We start from the raw sequence: 21,238 nt of genomic DNA, 5'->3' as shown, positions 1-21,238 counted from the left end.
TCAAAACATGGCTCAAGAACAACTCAAAGCCTCAGAGCTGATAAATATAAGTGATGAATAAATACCCAAACTTTCAGATGCACAGTTCAAAACACTAGTGATCAGGATGCTCACAGAACTGGTTGATTTTAGTCACAAATTAGAGGAACATATGAAGGCTAAACTAATTGAAATGAATGGAAATACACAGGAAATCAATAGTAATGGAAAGAAAACTGAGACTCAAATCAAAGTAGGAGACCAGAAGGAAGAAAAAAATGACCAAACAGAAAAGAATGAAGAAACAAGAATTCAAAAAAAATTAGGAGAGGCTTAGGAACCTTCAGGACATCTTTAAACGTTCCAACATCCGAATTATAGGGGTACCAGAGGGGAAGAGGAACAGCCATGAGGGGAAACCTTATTTGAACAAATAATAAAGGAGAACTTCCCCAATCTGGCAAAGGAAATAGACTTCCAGGAAATCCAGGAAGCTCAGTCCCAAAGAAGTTGGACCCAAGAAGGAACACACCAAGGAACATCATCATTATATTAGCCAAGATTAAAATGAAGGAGAGAATCCTAGAAGCAGCAAGAGCTAAGGGGACAGTCACCTACAAAGGAGTTCCCATCAGACTGTCAGCAGATTTCTCAAAAGAGACCTTCCAGGCAAGAAGGGGCTGAAAAGAAGTATCCCAAGTCATGAAATCCAAAGACCTACATTCAAGATTGATCTCTTCAGCAAAGCTTTCATTTAGAATGGAAGGGCAGATAAAGTGCTTCTCAGATAAGATCAAATTCAAGGAGTTCATCATCACCAAGCCCTTATTATATGAAATGTTAAGGGGACTTACTTTAGAAAAAGGAGATAAAAAAGATGAACAGTGAAAGGACAGCAAACTCACAGGTATTAACAACCACACCTAAAACAGAAGCAAACTAAGAGGACAGCTAGATCAGGAGCAGAACCATAGGAAGGAAGATCACATGGAGGGTTAGCAACAGGGGAGTGGGAGAAGGAGAAGGGGGGAGAAGGTACAGAAAATAAGTAGCATAGATGATAGGTAAAAAATAGATAGGGGGGAGGGCAAGAATAGTATGGGAAATATAGAATCTAAAGAACTTGAGACACATGGATATAAACTAAAGGAAGGAATGGTGGGGAAGGGGGTATGCAGGATGGAGGGGAATGAAGGGGGAAATAGAACAATTGTAATGGCATAATTAATAAAATATATTAAAAATATAAATAAATAAAAATGAGTTTAGTGGTTTTAAGGAGTAGAAAAGACGAGTTTGGCTGGAGCAAAGTTAGGTGGGATGAGATCAGAGAGGTAGGAAGAGAACTGATGATGTCAGGTTGACACACCGAATGAAGAGTTAGAATTGTATTTTTAGTGTAATAGGAAGCCATTGGAGAATTTTGGTCAGGAGAGTGGCATGATATAATTTATACTATACAAAAATTACTCCAGCAGCTGGTGTGGCCATGGGGCTCTTCACTGAGAGAGGCATACAGTAAGAGGAACAAATTTGGGAAAAAATATGTATATTGAGTTGGAAGTGCTTGTGGGACATCTAATTTCTATTGAATAAATTCAACAGGCAATTGGATATGTAAGCCCAGAAGAGAGGTTTTGTGAGTCAGCATATGTGGTTATTGAAACCATGGTTTGGATGAAGTCATTAAAGTTGGTGTTTACAGTAAAAAAAGAGCAAGGCGTTGTCTTGGTAACATCATGATTTATTCTACACACAGAAACAAATGAGTGATGGAGATACAATCAGTTCTGTCACATAACATGTTCATTTTTTTCATTTTTTTAAGATTAATTTTTTTTATTTTTAGAGAGAGGGGAAGGGAGGGAGAAAGAGATGGAGAGAAACATGAATGTATGGTTGCCTCTTGTACACCCCCCACTGGAAACCTGGCCCTGACCCAGGCATGTGCCCTGACTGGGAACTGAACTAGTGATCCCTTGGTTCACAGGCTGGCACTCAGTACCCTGAGCCACATGAGCCAGGGCACATGTGCATTTCTAAAAGCTGTCACACTAAGAGATTGGCTCTAGAGGACTGCATGTGTTTACATTCTGCCTCTGCACTTCCTAGTGCCTTGGGAAAATTGTTTAAATTCTCCATCACTTATTTTTCATAACTGTCTGATGGGGTTTACAATAATGCCTACCTTGTAAAGTTTTTAAAAGAATTATGTGGCTTAATACAGTAAAGTTCTTAGACTTGTGCTTGGTACATAGAAAGAATTTAATAAATGCTGCTATTAGTTTTATTCTTTAAGAAATGCAAAGCACTGGATAAAGTCCCTTGTTGATAATCAGCGTTTTTTTAAAGGGTAACTGATTTCCTTAGCAACACAAACTGGATTGATTATGTGGTTAGGGCCACTCATGAAAAAGTAACTTAAGATAGACAACTAAGTATTTCCTTGCTGTATTTATTGGTACCAAATATCTAACTTTAACCTCAAATTTGCAATTTTGTGATATTCAGCGTCAGGCCTAAACTGATGGTCAAAAGTCTGTCCTTGGATGGAGGCCTTTCTTTCTTCTGCCTCTTCTCCCCACTCCCTTTCATCTGTGCCTTCACTCTTTAGAGTTACTCTCTACTCTCTTCTAGCAATATCTGCTCAAGGATTTGCTAAACATATTCACACTAAGATTTGAAAATGTAAAACCAGAATAATAATTACATTCAACATCCAGTACCTACTCTAGTGGCTACTAAGAGAATATCCCCCACTGTGAGATTTTTGTGGGGAAAAATAGCCCTGCTGTGACTACTGAGGCTCATCGAGGGAGGTGCAGTGCGGCCTGGAGAAGACAGTGGCTGCGAGGCAGCCTGGTGGGGCCAAGATTGCAGACTTTGACATCAGGCTGATAGGGCTCAGATCTATTATTTGTCAGCTATGTGATCTTTATTAAGTTATTTAATATCTCTGGGCCTCAGATTTCTTATCTATAAAATGGGTATAGACTTCAAGTATAAACTTGAAACCATGAGATATTATAATCCCACTTTTGTTTATGGATATTAAACAAAAGAAACAACATGAATGATATAATAAACCTAAAAATTCCATTTTTAGAAAAACGAGGGGACTGATATAATCTGCAGTCTCCCAAAATATGCTGAGGAAAGCAGATGCCATATGGAGTGAAGTGAACAGGAAGATGTCAGAAAGCACCAGCAAAATCAAATTTCCTAAAGTGGGGAGCACACCCTGAAGAACTTAATCTTTTTTAAGCCTTTGAATAAAACAGGTGCCGTAGAATCTCAGGAGGACAGAAGCTTCCCAGAAGAAACTACAAGAAAGAAGCACAGATCATAGCTAAGTGTCTCACTGGGGACCTACTTCAGAAAATGCAAAAATCTGACTTACGGTGAAACATTCATTCTTAATCATATACCAGTGGGCGAAGATACATGGAAAGGACAGTTAGGAGTGTGAGCAGGCTGGCTGTAGAAGTTCTCCTGCACTAGGACTGGTTCAGAGAAGGAGATGGAGCTATATTAGGGGGTCATTTGAGAAGGAAATGGTTAGTGCTGAAACAGTGTCTTTGGGTTTTGAGATTTGGAAGGCATGGGCTTTCCTCTTCTCTCCCCAGCACCCTTCTGTAAACGTCCGGGCCATGAAATAGTACATACAAGCAGTTGGCACAGCACCTATAGAAAGATGCAACAAGGTAAATGTCGGTAAAAACAGCAAAAATGAGAATGTGCAGGTAAAAAATCACCTCTATGAATGAAGATCATAAAACAAAATATAAGAACTCAGAAAAAGGAAAAGATGGCAAGACATTAAAAGGATATGAACTGTGAGCTTGTAAAACTCAGAAAAGAAGTCATAGGAAAAAACTTTTTATAAAGTGAGATGAAATTGGAGTGAGCACAAGGAGATTAGACATTGTAGGAAACAAAAAAGATAGAAATGAGGAAAAGCAAATAAGTGTAACTGAAGATAAAGGACATATTTTAAGATATAGCAAAATTGTAGATATGGAAGATAGCAGTGGAGATTCAACATACTCATAAGAGAATTTTTTGAAGAAAACCAAAGCTATAAAATAGATTAGATATTCAAGGATACAACTCATGAAAACTTTACTGAAGTAAAAAACAGCAATAACAAAACTTCAATCTATACAACAAATGGGCACATGCATGGAAACATCCAGAATGATCAGAACGAAGCCGTAGTCTAATACAATCGCTGCACTTCACAGGTAAAGAACAGCTCTTTGGGGCCTGGTGGGGGGAAATCAAGTCACTTAAAAGGAGGAAAAAAGTTCACTTCTGACTTTTATAACATTCAACACCTATCCTTAAGAAATTCGATGAAATAAAATCTCAGCAAAGAATTTTTATCTAATTAAACTTAAGGTATGGTGTTATCAACAAACAATTCTAAAAAGTCAAACACTCAGAAAATGTTCCCATGAACTATTCTTGAGGAAACTAATAGAGGATAAACTTCAGCAAAGAGGAAATGACTGAGAAAACAACTGCAAAAACTGCCTCTACTTACCAGAAGAAAATGTGGAACTAGAACAGAATGTGAACACCATATGCACTCATGGTGAAGGAATGGTACAACCACCAAAAACAGGTGGTGAAGAGGGAAAAAAGACAGGATGTAGACTGAGTTTGCTGATTAGCACATATGTAGAATTAAATAATATTATCCAATAAAAATACTATAAGAATATTTAATAGTAAAAAGGTAAATACTAAGAAAGAAAATTCTGTTGATTGATATTAGATGGTGAGGGAGAAGGGGAAAAAGAAAAGTTGTTTGCAGGAAAGAAGTAAGAGATACATCCAGATAAAGAGGCTAGGGACATTGTATACATTCATAATTTTAAAGGTAACCCTTATAATAAAAATATAAACCTTTCTAAATCTCAAAGGAGCTACATAAAAAAAAGAAACAAAAAAGTAGTGGGAAAACAAAGTAAAATGACATTAAATCATCCCATAAATAAGTATAAATAGATTTAATTTTGATACTCAAATAAAAAATTTCAGGTTAGATCACAAAATAAATCAAAATCTTCCTTTTTTACCTATAACACAATGTTTCCAAGTAAGTGAAAATAAAAGCATGGGCAAAGGTGTATCAGACCAATGCAAACAAAAAAGTGAGGAAAGGGGGCTTAGTCTTAATACCAGATAAGGTAGAAATTATACCAAAACCACACATAGAAGTTCTTTGATAATGTAGAGAAGTACAATACCAAATTGATAAATGAATATTATGGCTATATATGCATAACATTCATAAATATACCAATATTCTATATGCATCAATACTCATAAAGCTAAGACCTCATGAGATAAAATGCCAAATATATGGGTGGTGTAGACTTTCTTTACCTCTTGTTCATGACACATTAATTGTATAAAAATAAATGAGGCTATGAAGTATAGAAATAAAGAAACAGTGAGGTCCAGCTAAGTAGTATTAAATTCTGTACCCTGAAACATCTTTGCAAGTGCTTATCAAACACTATTGAAAACTGACCATTTGCAATGATGTATCAAAAATAGAAAGTGCAGATTAAATACTGTTCTCTTATTACAGTATTATTAACTTACTATTTAGTAATAAAACCAGAAAACAACAAACCATTCTATCTGGGAATTAAAATTTTTTTATTAAATAATTTGGATAAGTGGAAAAATAAAAGCAAAATCTGCATAGTTTCTAGAATAACAACAATAATGAAAATACCAAAAAAATATCATATTCTATAGGATACATATAAAGCAATACTCAAAAAATTTATAGCTTTGATGTCATATAAATAAAGAACTAAGTACTCATTCTCAGAAATTAGAAAAAGAGTAAAGTAAACCAAAAGAAAATAGGATAAATAATTAATATAAATGCGTACACTAATTAATGACATAGAAAACAAAAAAACCTAAAAAGAATAAAAAATCTTTTAAAATAATCAGTAATGATACTAACTTAACAAAAGAACAAAAATAACAAAATATTCAACATTGGAACATTATAAGAGAATCACAGAAATAAGAAGATGGAATTGTAAAGAAATGTTACATGAAGATATTTGGGTAATACATTCAAAACCCTAGAAGAAAGCTATTACTTCATAGACAAATATAAATTTCTAAAATTAATTCAAGATGTCATTGACAATTAGAATAAATCAATGAACATTAAAGAGATTACAAAAGGAAAGAGCTATCAATGAAGAAGCCAATATGACAAGTTTGGTTTGCATTTGAGTTTTATGCAACTCATGAGGGGAAAAAAAGATAATTCTAAAGGTATTTAAAATTCCATACCTCAAAAAACAATTAAACTTTAATAGTATAGTTTGATAAAAATAGTACAATAAGAGTAAAACCACAGACCAGTCTTCAAGAATTAAAAATGTTTGCACTCAAAACCTATATAATCTTATTAAAAAATGTCACTGCAATACATTCAATAAATAAATAACAGAAAAGAGAGAATGGTAGCAAATGTAACAAAATGTTAACATTTAAGACAGATGCTACATATAGAAATTATATATTTTACTGTATGTTTGAAGTATTTCCCATTTTACTTAAAAAACCCACCATATTTTTGACTATCACAAAAACCCCCAATGTGCTCATATGAAATATTTGTCAATGTTAAAAAAGTCTATTATAATATCAAAATGTAATATACATCCATCAAGTAGATTTTTAGAAATGCAAGGATGGTTCAATAACAGGATATTTATTGAACAGTAAATTGAATAATATATATACATTATTATACTATATATTATATATATGTATATGTATATACCATATATGTGTGTGTATTCTAAAGTTTTCAAATAATATTCTTCCCCCAAATATTTCCTTTTAATAGAATCAGAATTTTGAGGTGATAGATAGTCAGGGTTATTGTTAAATGCAAGAAGAGGTTGTCTTTGGATAAGGAGCAGCCACTGATATCGCACTACCTAAGTGTGGTTTTTCCTTTGTGTACAAATAGCCTGTCTTGCATCACAGAGTGATGACTTTCACACGCTTTATGATTAGATATTCTTCAAGCATTGTGGTTTCCACAGTAGCAGTGTTTATTGCGTAGTTCACTCCTTACTGAGGAGTATGCATACTGAGGTATGCATACCCTCAGAGGCAGGTAGCGCTGGGCTAGAGTACCCAAAGTCACAGACTAAATATAGTAGGTGTTTCAGCATTGTAAATATTGGGATGAGAGTAGTTAACTGACTTAGGTGGTAATTTGCTTTATATTAAAATAAACATAGCCAAATTATGGAGTAATATTAAAATTTTTCACAAAGTATAATTCTAAACATACAAGAAGTCAAAGCTACTTTTTTGTGTTGTGTTTTTATGGGCCTCTTTAAAATATTCCCCTAAATTCCTGGAGAAGCATGTAATTCTAAATTGCTGTTAGGAATATTTTGGTGGAAAAGTTTGAGAGACACAATATCTTAGATATTGATTTTTTTGTATCTTATATACAAACACATATCAATTAAAACTATTATTAAATTACAACTACTTTATAAATAAATAAGAAATAAGTGATGGTGTTTCTAACCTTAAAACATTTGTGCATTTTATAAATCACTCGAGAAAATGCTTTAATTGTATTGCTAGGTTATGCAAGAGTGAAATTCAGTAATTCTTTCATTGTTGTACATAGTTGTCAGATTTGGGTGTGATATATGCCATTATGTTTGCTATTTGTAATAAACATAAAATATAAATATCTTCTAATTTTCTATAAAAGGAAAACTAAGATGATTTAAAGTGTTCCTGGCTAATCTTTAAAACTTTGATTTTTCCTTACTTATCACAGTTATATGAATTCATAGTTCTTTGACATTTCCTGTTGAAAATTATTATATAATATATGTAAAGATACAGATGGGAAAGTTATAAGCCAAAGGATAATAAAAATCATATGGCTGCAAAGCTACTCTACGTCTTTAAGAAAGGATCTCTCATTCTTTGCAAATGGTATTTAATCTTATAGGCCTCTAGAGATAAATATTATATCTGATTAGATTCTGATGGGGCAAATTCATTCATTCAGAAATTATAGAACTATTTGCAAGGTGGGGATGGTAGATATTCACTAATGAATCAGACCCAGAATCTGTTTTACCAGAGTTTCTAACTGGGTAAGGGAGGTAAGCAATATGTAATTAGTAACATTATAGTAAAAAATAAACCTGAAAAATGTATAATTATATAAAATCCATATTATAAATAATCTATGTTACATAATAAATATTGAAAAAAGTCTACAGATTATATAAAATTATTGTAGAGGACTGAGAAAAATATGGGAAACAGAAAAACCTGGAAGGGAGAGAAAAGCATGCTGATCGCATGCAATAGGAATTTAAGTTCACTTGTCCGGGAGATATCAAGGTGACTGAGTACTTTATATACCTCACAGGCATAAGGAGAACTCTTTTGTGATTTATAAATTCCATGGTGGTTAGAAAGGAATACAACCTGAAAAATTATAGTTTTCAAACTACAGCTTAATTTATAAAATGGTTTCCAAATTATAAACTTCTTTTTGTATATCCCCGGCTTCTCTTTAACATAGATGTCATCACATGTTAAGTTCTAAATTAAAAAAGTAAATGACATCTGGGAAACTTTGAACATATATACTGATAGATATAAAAAATAAGATTCTTAATTGATTGGGAAAATCAGATAACGTTTATTTAATAATTAATTTCAGGCATAGGGATACTGGGTGGTGTGTGTGCATGTGTACGTGGGTGTACATTTTTAAAATTATGAAGTATAAGTTTTCACTTTCCCTCTCTGTATCTCTCATTACCTACTAGTTATTGATAGAAGATGCTTATTTTAGGGATTACTACTGATACAGGCAAGGAAGATTTTCTCATACTCAAACATTTATATGAACACATGAATGCATAATAGTAAGAGTCTTTCTCTCTCTCTTTTTAATTTTCAGGCATAGATATTCTTCATCAACTAGGCCTTGGAAGCAAAGATGTAAGACACTCATCATCACTGACTGCTGTACCATCATCATCTACACCATTACCTCAGGGAATCCATTTAACAGAATCAGGTGTCATTTTAACAAATGATGCTTATATTGAATCACCTCTTGTGAAAATTTTACCAGTCAACTTAGGACATCCATTTACAATATTAATCGGGTTACAGTCACATAGAGTGAACAATGCATTTCTCTTCAGCATTAGAAATAAAAATAGACTGCAATTAGGAGTTCAATTATTACCTAGAAAATTACTGATACACTTTGGAGGAAAGCAGGCTATAGTTTTCAACTACAGTGTTCATGATGAGCAATGGCACTCATTTGCCATCACTATTGGAAGCCAAGTTATCTCAATGTTTGTTGAGTGTGGAAAGAAATATTTTAGCGGAGAGACTCTTTCAGAAGTTCAGACATTTGACTCCAACAGTGTGTTTACCTTAGGAAGTATGAATAATAATTCTGTGCATTTTGAAGGGATAGTATGTCAGTTGGATATTATTCCTACTACCGAAGCATCTGCAGACTATTGCAAACATGTGAAACAGCAGTGTCTCCCTGGGACAAGCCTTTTTCATGCAACTATTGGACTAGCTAAGATACCAGAAAACTCTCGGTTGCCTAAACAATTTGGTGAAGAAGTACTGTCACAAGACACACTTACCAAAGGCGAAAGCATTCCAAATATCATCAACAATGAATCTGCCATAGCACCTAATCAACAAGAACACCAGATACCAAGATCTCAGTTAACTTCTCTTCATTCAGGGAATGTGTCTGCTGTGGATCTTGGGAGCCATGGGATTCAGGACAAGGAAATCATTACTGAGGAATATACTCAGACACATTCGAACCTGTCAAGGACCCATCATCTCCTCGGTGAGGCAAGAACAAATATCAAGGAGAAATTCAGCTCTCTCTCAAATTCGTCCAGCAATATCACACAACATAGTGATGGAGTAACTGGTACGTCACTGTTTAAGAAGATATCATCTCTTCTTCCACACAGAAAACAAGGTACAGCTACCAACCTCAAGAATGCTATCACAGCAAATCTACACACTAATGAACTCATGGAACTCCAACAGATTTTAAATGCAACCTTATACAGAGCAACGGATGAGCCACCTGTGGATAATCATCTTGATCTAAGGAAGGAAGGTGAAATTGATCCTGATGCTACTTACCCCACTGAAAATAACTATGAAAGTGAGCTTTATGACTATTATTATTATTATGAGGATCTTAATACAATGATCGAAATGGAGAATCTGAGAGGGCCGAAAGGGGACACTGGACCTCCCGTAAGTTGTTTTTTAAATGTCTTAATGCACTACGTTACCATATGTTTCAAAAAGAATTTTCTAGATTGAACAACACAGAATGGATCAGATCTGTCTCAGAAATGTGTCCTGGCTGCAGTGATTGAATTTATGGTTGTGATAATACATCCAACCAGAATGCAACTCTGGCACAAATAGTGTACTGTTTCTTTTTGGTTTATATTGGCAGACTGAAAAGGTTACTTAATTCTGGAAAAGTGGTGAGTAAGCTATATGTTTTTCTTGTTCAGTTGAAATTCAACCAGGAATTCAACTGCTAAGCATAGACCAGCCTTTTTCAGTAAAAAAAAAAAACATAAGCTTAATGCATAGTCATGTTAGGAGAAGGATATAAAAGTTATAGTAGACTAAAAAAATACCACTTCAGTATTGTTTTAGCACAATAGCATCAAATGCTCTAAAAATAGAGTGAAAATTTATTTTATTTTTTTTAATTTATTGAGTTATTTTTCAAGTACAGTTTTCTTTTGTCAATTTCTCCCATCCCAACCCCCCCTCCGCCCCGTCTCCCCACCTCCCTCCCATCCCCCCCCTCCCCACAGACCTCATCCCTGTGTCTTTCATACTTGTTCTTCAAAATCCCTCCTCGTTTTTCCCCTTAAATTCCCTTCCCTCTCCCCTCTGGTCGCTGCCCACTTGTTCTCTATTTTAGTGTCTTTGTTTTTATTCTGTTTGCTTGTTTATTTTGTTATTTAGCTTCCTGTTAAAGGTGAGATCATATGGTATTTGTCCTTCAATGCCTGGCCTACTTCACTCAGCATAATGCTTTCCAGTTCCATCCATGTTGTTGCAAAGGGTAGTAGCTCCTTCTTTCTCTCTGCTGCATAGAATTCCATTGTGTATATGTAGCACAATTTTTTGATCCATTCATTTACTGATGGGCACCTAGGTTGCTTCCAACTCTTGGCTATTGTAAATTGTGCTGCTATGAACATTGTGGTGCATAGGTTCTTTGAAATTGATGTTTTAGGATTCTTGGGATATAATCCTAGCAGTGGAATTGCTGGGTCAAAAGGCAGGTCGATTTTTATTTTTCTGAGAAAATTCCATACTGTTCTCCATAATGGTTGTACCAGTCTGCAATCCCACCAACAGTGAACTAAGGTCCCCTTTTCCCCACAACCTCTCCAACATTTGTTGTTTATTGCTTTGTTTATGATAGCCATCCTGACTGGTGTAAAATGGTATCTCATTGTGAAAATTTATTTTAAATACACATAATTTTGTAGTGAATCATTGATGGGGAAAAAGCAACCTCCTATGTTATCATTCTAAATAAAATATTTTAATTTCTATGAAGTACTGTCAGTAACATATTTCACTTAACCTTTAATGATATAGTCAGTTTGCACTTCTGGATTAATAGAAGCTCCATCTACCTCAGACAAAAAAATCTGTCAGCCCATCAGTTCAGTCAGTAGAAAATCCAGCCAAGTCACTTATTTAATAATATATGAAGAAAGCTGTGAGATAATAGACTGATTTTTTGAGCTCTGAAATTCTTTTGTTGTGTGGGTGCAATTAAAGATGACCATTTGAAGAATTTTTAAATGATTTAAAACTCATGTAAATGTATTTAAAATCATAACATGAAAAACATTGTTTTTGCCTTTTATATCTCTACCTTAATTTTAATGTCTTTAGAAATTAAATTTTTAATTGCAAGAACATCAAAATATATCTCAAAGTATATTTTGATGAAAATAAATGATAAGTCATTGGTTTAGTTCCAGAAACCACAGAATATAGACTGGGAGAAGATGTTGCCACTTAGCTTATGTTTCCTTTGTGGTTACTACTTGAAGTGATTCATTACATCTTGAGCAACTCTTATTAGAATGAATGCTTAAAAGTTTTCAAATAAAACCTGAAGAATATATTATTAGAGAAATAAAGTCTTTATTTTTTATTTGTTTGTTTTTTATAAATCATTTTATTGTTGTTCAAGTACAGTTGTCTATGTTTACCTCCCATTACTCCCCCCACCCCAGCCATCCCCACCTCCTTCCCCTGATTCCACCTCTTTTGGTTTTGTCCATGTGTCCTTTATAATTGTTCCTGAAAACTTTTCCCCTTCCCCTGAATTACACCCTCCCACCTCCCCTCTGGTTATTGTCAGTTTTTTCCTTAATTTCAGTGTCTCTAGTTATATTTTGCTTCCTTGTTTGTTCTGTTGATTAGGGTCCACTCAAAAGTGAGATCTTATGGTATTTGTTTTTCACCACCTGGCAAAAATAAACTCTTTTTAGCTATGACAATTAATTACAAACATAATAATAATCAAACTGAGCTACTGGGTAGGTCATATTAAACAAGTATGGATACAATATTTGTTATGGATACAATTCTTCAGAAAAAAATCAGTATGATAAGATGAACATTAATCTCTTCTATAAAACCAAAAACAGTCAATTCAACATTGGTAGATAAAACAATAATTTTCAGTTGAAATTTGTGTAGTCTCTACTATGAGTAAAACAGAAACACAGAGTTTGTGGAAAACAATGACTGCTCAGAAGGAGTGTACATTTCAATATTGGGCTGTAAGAAGTACATGTATTATATCTCATGGGAAAGTTAGATAAATGCTACTGAGAAATACAAACTAAATATATAGCATATATATGTTCAAAGGTAAGAAAAATATTTTTGAGGGGATCTCTAAGAAAGATCACTTAAGGCTGGGCTGTTAGGATATGTTCTTGTGGACAACGTTAGTTATAACCTGGGTCCCAAAAAATGGATATGATTTTGGTAGGTGAAAGGAACTTACATATTTTTTATATAGGAAAAGTAGCAGAATACGATCATTTATTGAGTTTTTACTTTGTGGCAGACACTCTGCCATATCCTTTCCATTTATTATCTTATTTTAAAAGAACTTTGTAAGGTTGGCATTATTATCCTCATTTTTTCAGCTGAATAAACTAAAGGCCAGAGAAAGTTAATAATACTTGCCCATAACCACATTACTAATAGGTGATAGAGCCAGGATTTAGTGCCAGGTTTTCTGCCTCTAAAGCTCCAACTCTTTCACAATGTTAGGCTGAATAATGTTAAACAAATGTAAGACCCAACCTAGATGTCAGGTTGTGGGGAGTCTTGATTGTTGAAGTGACAACTCTAACTCCATCTTCTCAATGGGGGGGTTTGTAGATTTCTGAGCAGGCATATTAATAGGAGGTTCAGTCTGATAGCAGTGTCCAGACAGGAAGTTCCTATTACCTTGTTGTTATAAGACTAGGACATTAGGAAGACAGCAGTGAAAATGGAAAAGAAAGGTGGTATTCAAGAGATATTTTAAAGGAATGTTTGGTAGAACTAGTAAATTCATTGGACCTAGGGATGAAGTTAAAAAAGAAAGAGAATCAGACAACTGGTTTTAATCCTGTACATTGAGAGAATGGTGATACTATTACTAAAAATAATGATTAAGAAAGGAAGTTGATTTTAGGAAAAGAAACTAAGTTAACAGAGTGATAGTGACCAGAGGGAAGAGGGGAGGGAATTTCAGGGGAAAAGTTTACAGGAACAAATATAAAAGACACATGGACAAAAACTGGGGGGGGTGTGAAAATGCGAGGGAGGGGGAGGGCTGAGTGGGCAGGCTGAGATGGGAGTAAAAGACAGAAAACTATACTTGAACAACAATTAAAATTAAAAAATTTAGAAAATTAAAATTAAATGCAAAAAAGAGTAGGTAGCTTGAAAGTGATTTATACGTATTCATGTTACATATACGACTGTCAATTGTTGAATTAGATGAAAGCATAAAATAAAAAAAGAAACTAAGTTAAAACATTAAGTTTTGTTGGCAATTCAGTAAGCTGTTGGAAAAGTTGAAGAAGCTGAAGTAAAAAGAGAAGTCATTGTAGGGGATATATATTTGGGAGTTTTCCCATCAACATTGTAGTTGAAGCTATAAGGTTGGATAACTTCAAGGAAAGGAGTTTGACTCAAGGTCGGAATCCAAATCATGAGGAATAATTGATTTTGGGTTACAAAAAAAAGAGCAGAAATGTGAAGGACCAGTCAGATGGGAAAGAATATAGTGTATCATACCCAAAGCCAAAGAAGACAGATATGAGGAGAAACTGATCGGCAGTGCTGAAAGTCACAGAGAAGTCAGAGGGTAAGGACTGAGAATAGGTGGAGGAAATCCATGGGCTCTTCTGATGGGAAAGTCACTGTTCAGCTTTGACAATCCTATTTCATTCAGCATAGTGTGGATTTTAGAAAGCCAAGGAGAGACTGAATGATGATAAAATGATGACCTTTGTGGGGATTGCTCTACTATTTCTTGAACTGATGTTACTGTCTGAAGTCTGAGGGCAGCCAGATTTTCTGCTCATAGATGACTGTTTTTCCCTCTCTATCTCTATGCAGTTATTTCATTGTCTTTGAAGTCCATTACACCTATTAAAGTCTGTGTCATTTTTCTTTGATCTGAAGATTATTTTATATTATTATAGAAAATCCTCCTTATATTCTCAAGCATTTTCCCACTTTTTAATGTTTTTTTAGACACACTGATATGCTTATGTTGAATGTCCTTTGTAACATATTTATGACCTTTTCTATAAACATTTAGATATCTGTAGCCTGATTGCTTTTTTCTATTTCATTTTGTGTAAACTGAGTTATCCTACATCCATATGTCTTTATTGATTTTTCAGTTGTATTTCATCAGTTTTTATTGCTTCTGACATGGTTTTCATCTGCAATGGTTTCTTTTTGTTTTTTGTATCTTTCCTTAACTCCTCTGGTTCATTTAATTACCTTGGTTGCTATTTTTATCTCTTGTAACTTTTCTTTAAGCTCTCTTTTTATAGAAAATTGGCATTTTGAAATTCTTTGAATCTATAGTGAACTCTATGACTGAACCGTTCTCTGTTGCATAGAGCAATTAATTCCTTTTGTAAATGTTTTTACTCTACTTTTAATTTATGTTTCTATCCTCATACTCCCCCTTCTCCTCAATACCTGTGCATAGTTCCCTTTCTGGTTTCTTCCTAGTTATTACTCAACTTTAAAATAAAGATGACTCTATCTGGGCCACTATTTATTTTAGAACAGTATAGGTATAGGCAAAAAGAAGTAATGTGGAGTGGTACAGAAATTCAAATTTAAGCTGCTGCCTTAAACATCATCTTATATTTATTTTCTCCTCTACTGAGAGACATCTCTCCTCTCATTTCACATACAGTTTGTTGTGAAGCCCTTTGTATTAAAGGCTCTCTGAGAAGTGATATGAGGATTTCGACTCTTGTCTTCTATCCCCTAGAAATCGTGGTAAGATTTGGTTGGATAGCTTACAAATGATGGGTTCTTCCTGTCCAGCTCTACCTTCCTTCCTTTTGACCATTTGGACCTGGGTCTTTACTGGGTCATGAATTGTCTCCTGTGGCTTTCGTCTTTCTTTAAACCTCATCACTGTAGTCAAAGGATTGTTCAAATGAACTTTTATAACTGATAAACATTTAGATATCTGTAGCCTGTCCAAGGTTTGAAGCCTGAGGAGGTTTTGTTTTTTGTTTTGTTTTTGGTCATCTCTCAACATCTTTTCTTACTCCAAAGTTTCTCTGTACTTGGAAGATAACTGTCATGTTTTGTGGTTTGTGGTTGTGGTTCTTTTCTCATTTCACTGGGGATGATGTTTTCATCTTTTGATAATTTTTGTTGTTTTCAGTGGGTTTTGAGGGACGGAGGGTAGTTTCAAAATGCTCTTTTACATAAATTCTCTAGTGATCTTTTAAAAAACATGAATCAGATCATGTCATTTATGTGCCTTAACTTTTCAGTGGCAGAAAAATAAAGCACTTGGAATAAATCAGAAACTCTCTACCATGCCCTGTGAATCAGATGTGTTCCGGATCCTGCCTGTCTCAGCAACCTACCTCATCGTGTTCTACTTTTTCTCACCGTCACTATTAGCTTCCTTTCAGTTCTTTTAAGAGTATGTGTTTTTGTTTGTTTCATTTTTATTTACTCATGCCCTCATTCATTTTATTTCTATTTTGTGGGGTTTTATTTTCTCCAGATCTTTTAGGTCTAACTTGACCTTCCTAGCCTTCTCTGGTGCCACAATATAGATTGGGTGCATTGTTTTAATCTCTCTCTTAGTTACTTGTTTTTATTTCTTCCTCACTAAGTAAACTGTATAATTATGTGTTTATCTGTTAATGTTTTTTTATCTAGACTGTAAGTTCTAGGACAGCTTGGTGCTTACTAATGTTCATTGACTGAGTAAATGAATTTAAAAAAGGAATTTTAAATGCAGAACTTCCAAGATTAATCGAGCAGGCATTACTATAGCTCAGAACTATTGGTATAGTAAATACATTTGCATTAGTATATATATTACCCTAGTAATGATAATATTATAACCAATACTGAGTGCTTGCTGTGCTACAGATACACACTTTTTAAAAAATTAATTACTCTGTAGTTTACTGGTTAACTACTACATATTACACACAGTCACAGATATTTTATATAAAAAATCTTCAATGCTCACAATAACCCTGAAATGTAGGTTTTAATCATCAGTATTTAAAGATGAGGAAACTAATGCGAAGAAAGTGTGCCTTGGCCAAGGTCATTTAGGTAGGAAAGAATTGAGACATGATTTGAATCTAGATCGAATGATTGCAAAACAAATGCTCTTTTAATTGAATTATACTTTCTCTTAATAATCAATAATCTGATAGGTAAAGTACTTTTTCTAGTACTTAACTTCATTTATAGGAAATAATTTATTCTTCTCAAAAAGCCATGCCATCTAAAATTACTTTGCCTCTATGGCTTCTATAAAATGCTTATTAATAACCTGTTTTCAAAGATTTGGGAGTGCAAGATAACTTAAAATTAATTTTTATTTAATGCTTGTAAATAACTCAGATATTTTAATCACCATATGAGATATACTTTTATTCCCCAGTATCTAATATTAACTTTAATATTAGCTGCCTTTTCAATGTTAATGGAGTAGTGGTTTCTTTTTTCACAAAGTAGTGTGATAAAGCAATAAATCAAAACAGACATTTGTTTTAATTTTCCATTTAGATTTTCATTTTTAGTACTTATTTCAAATCAACAGCTGTTAACTTCTGATTATAACAGCAAAACCAGAACTAATTTGAAAAAAATTCTAATTTTTAAAAAAAATAAAGTGAAAGTCAATTCACGGTGGAATCTAGTCATATAATAATAGCTGTTAAAACATTTGAATGGCTCAGGAAACAGAATATCCTCAGTATGGGGTTGACTGGAAATAGTACTTCTCCCTCAATGTTATGAAATGCATGAAAGGTATTTTTATCAAGTTAAGTGGTAGGAGAAGGAAAAAATAAAATTAAAGGAAAACAGATAGTTTGAAATGTAGGAAGAGTATTAGAAAACTGCAAAATAATTGTAATATCAATAAAAAAGAAAGTTTCAAAGACAAAAAAGGTACATAAAATGAGGATTGTTAGGTCATGGTCCTTGTTAATGTTAATGGTAAAGCTAGTGATTTAACCATGATATGTATAATTTCAAAGCTCATACTATTTTTCCTGCAATAATGAATTAGTATTTATAAAATGGAATATGTGTATGCTCTATGGACACCAAGAATAATGCCATTATCAGCAGAGTGCTCGACAACCATTAAATGACTGAACAGATGAGTCTGTACTAACCATATCCCAAGCAAACATTTATTCTTCCAAAATCGATTATTAAAATAAGTGAAAAAGATGATGTAAGGCATTATATAAGAAAGCAAAGAAGTAGTTCCCTAATCTTATTTGATATATTTAATAACATTTAAAAAACCCAGAAGGCTTAAAAATTTGATCAGTTTTTACTTTCGTACTTTGTTTTATAAACCATTTAACTCTATTGGTGGCCTTCTGCTATATTGCATTTTGTATAGAGAAGATTTATTGCTGAATATGCTAGAAGTAGCTCATCATAACAGTTTAATATATAACACATATCCTTGGTATAAATCTTTTAAAAGAACATAAAATGGTCAGTGCTTTAAGTTTTCAAGGCAGGTCTTCTTCTGAAATGTGTTTGAAGAAAACTAGTTATTGTTGGTCTCCAAACCCTAAATTGGATTCCTCCTTCAGTAGTAAAAGTAAATTTAGGTAAAAATTACCCACAAAACTACCAGTTGTGGTCCCTGTAAAAACCAGATTCAGTGCCTATAACCATAAGTCATAGGCTTCCTGCTGCCATTTCTGCCCAGATTAAAGAGGACACTTGAGTTTCAGCTCAGCCCTGCTGATTAGGGTAAGGGGATTCCTGTTACTTTAAAATAATCATCAGCTGGTAACTGGGGACTAAAAAAAGAGCCCTAAAGTGAGAGTCTTAATAAGACTTGTGAGAAAAGATGTGTTTATTATCTTCTCTAATATCTTGACATTTGTTTTCCAAGGGTCCACCTGGTCCAGCAGGTATCCCAGGTCCAACAGGCAAGAGAGGTCCACGGGTGAGTACATGCATTCCATTTCCCACATGCTGTTCAAATTAGTAACTTTCCAGTACAGTTTTCCTAGTATTGTACAGTATGTACTCTCTTTGGAAACCTGCCTGGATCTTCAAACTTAGCCATACCTTTGCCAGTTCAAGAGAAACTTAGGAACATGTGCAGCTTGTTTATTTGAGTATAAACACCCAGCCAATGCATTCTCTATGAACGTGCCCCAGAAAGATTATCAAATTTATAGATTAGTGGCTGTTCCAGTGCTACTTGTAACAGTGTTCTTAGTTGCAAAATGATCTCATCTGTACTTGATGTGCAAGGTGGGGTTCATTTACTTTGGGAAATAAAGAGGAGTGGGCTGCCTTAAAAATAGTACGTTCCTGGATTACATAGTGGAAAATAGTAGAGCTACTGACTAGAAAAATACTTGTCCTGAGGAAAAAAGCTGCCTTAAAGATCAGCGGTAGTTTCTCATATTACACAGATCCAACAAAAGATTTATTGCTGTGTTAGAATTAGTTTCTTTCAAACCGAAAAATAAGTGGAGTTTTACTAACAGAAATTCTTCAAAGAGCTAGAAAAAGGACTGTGCGATATAAAGACAAATGCAAATGCCATTTATAATCCATTTTCTATCTTGATTTTTATTTATCCTACAAACAATGTAAAGAAAAAATACCCTAAAATAGCACTTTACGTTGTCCATATTCACATCAAACCTTGTCCATTGAGGCCTGAGATGAATGCTCCCTGGGCTCCAGGTGTTATTTACTATTTTCTTTGTTGCTCAGCACATTCCTCCCAGAGTGCATTCTAAACCTCGTTCACTCTCTCCTGCCTGGAAACCATCCACCCTCCTTCCTCTCTGTCAGGAGATGTGATCCCACTGCTCTGGGGGACCCAGTCCATATTTGCCCTAATTGCATTCCCTCTCCACTGCCAAGGCCATTCTCCCACAGCATGGTCTTCAGTTTCTGAACTTCCATCTATTTCCTTGAGACAGCAGTTTCCTCTCCTAATTTCCATCTTTTTTTCATTTATTTGTCCAATCATCCTTCCTTTAAGGAAGGAACAATATTTCTCTTCTTACAACTAATAATTAGCCCTGGCTGGTGTAGCTCAATGGATTGAGTGTGGGCCTGTGAACCAAAGGATCATGGTTTAATTCCCAGCCAGGACATATGCCTGGGTTGCAGGCCAGTTCCCAGCAGGGGATGCATGAGAGGCAAATATACACTGATATTTCTCTCCCTTTCTCCTTCCCTTCTAAAGATGAATAAATAAAATCTTAAAAAAAGACTAATAATTATATTTGTGTTCCTAATTTTACTTCCAGTTATTTGACTTACACCTTGCAGCTCTACATTTCTTCTTTCTCTAGATCTCGTTTCATTTAGAAATAATCAACAAGTATCTCTGTTTTTAAAAATCCCAAACTTTCATTCTTATTAATTTTTCCTAAAGTCATTGTCCTGGCTCACCCTTGTACTACTAAGCTTTGTGAAATAGTAGTTTACATTCATTGCTCTTATATCTACAAGTAATTTCTTATTCACCAGAAATTTTCTCATCGACTTTATCAAAATTTATTTTTTGCATGTTACAAATGACATATGCTAGAAAATCTAATCTTTTTTCTTTAGTGTTAATCTTACTAGTTATAACTTCAATATTTGCATTGCTGACATGTCTCTGTCTGAAAAACAATGCTGTATTTATTCAGAATAGAAAATACAGATATTTAATATTTAAGTATATGTTGTATGTTAAAGTAAAGGTATGACTGAATAGCACAGAGGTAGATACCAAACCCAAATGAGTGTAGGGGACCTTGAGACCTGGAAGGCTTTCTGGAGGTGGATCTTAGTTCATCTACTTGCTGATCGTGTGAGCTTCTGTTCTCTCACTTGTAAGGAGGAATAAAAATAACCTCCTTGCAGGGATGTTATAAGGATTAATAATAAGAAATATAAAGCATTAACACAGTTACTTGCACATAGTAGGTACTCAGTAAATAGAAACAATTATTAAATTCGAATTGACAAACATTCATTGAATGGCTAATATGTGCTAAGTACTATGCTAATAGTATTGAAAACAGTCTATTTTCAAAGAATTCATAATTCTATAACTAAATAATACATGTCATAGGTAGTTAAAATAGCAATAATATATTTAAGTAACAGATTGCAATAGTATAAGAAATATCTCAAGGCAACATATAATTAATTAATTGCAAATGAATTTTACATGCAGCAATTTCTATGGAGTTAGAAGGAAAGACAAATCACTTCCTGCTGGTAGAACCGGGATTTAGAAGTGAGGTGAGAGCTCTGAATGATTTGGGTAGGTATGGGGGGCAAGATTAAATGAAGTAAGTCTTCAAGG

At 34.1% G+C, this 21,238-nt stretch overlaps 1 protein-coding gene across 1 annotated transcript in view; it reads left to right on the top strand.

Moving 5' to 3' along the window:
* Nucleotides 1-21,238, top strand: part of COL24A1 (collagen type XXIV alpha 1 chain) — a 346,701-nt gene that overhangs the window by 20,999 nt on the left and 304,464 nt on the right. The window contains exons 3-4 of the mRNA XM_053655519.1: nucleotides 8,984-10,338; nucleotides 18,803-18,856. Of these exons, the coding sequence (XP_053511494.1) occupies nucleotides 8,984-10,338; nucleotides 18,803-18,856 (1,409 nt within the window). The remainder of the gene's footprint in view (nucleotides 1-8,983; nucleotides 10,339-18,802; nucleotides 18,857-21,238) is intronic.

This window comes from Artibeus jamaicensis, unplaced genomic scaffold (genome assembly GCF_021234435.1).
Source record: "Artibeus jamaicensis isolate MK-2021 breed Jamaican fruit bat unplaced genomic scaffold, CSHL_Jam_final scaffold_1019, whole genome shotgun sequence".
In the NCBI taxonomy this organism is placed as follows: domain Eukaryota; kingdom Metazoa; phylum Chordata; class Mammalia; order Chiroptera; family Phyllostomidae; genus Artibeus; species Artibeus jamaicensis.
Note: the sequence above shows the minus strand (reverse complement) of the source record. Positions and strands in the feature narration are given on the sequence as shown.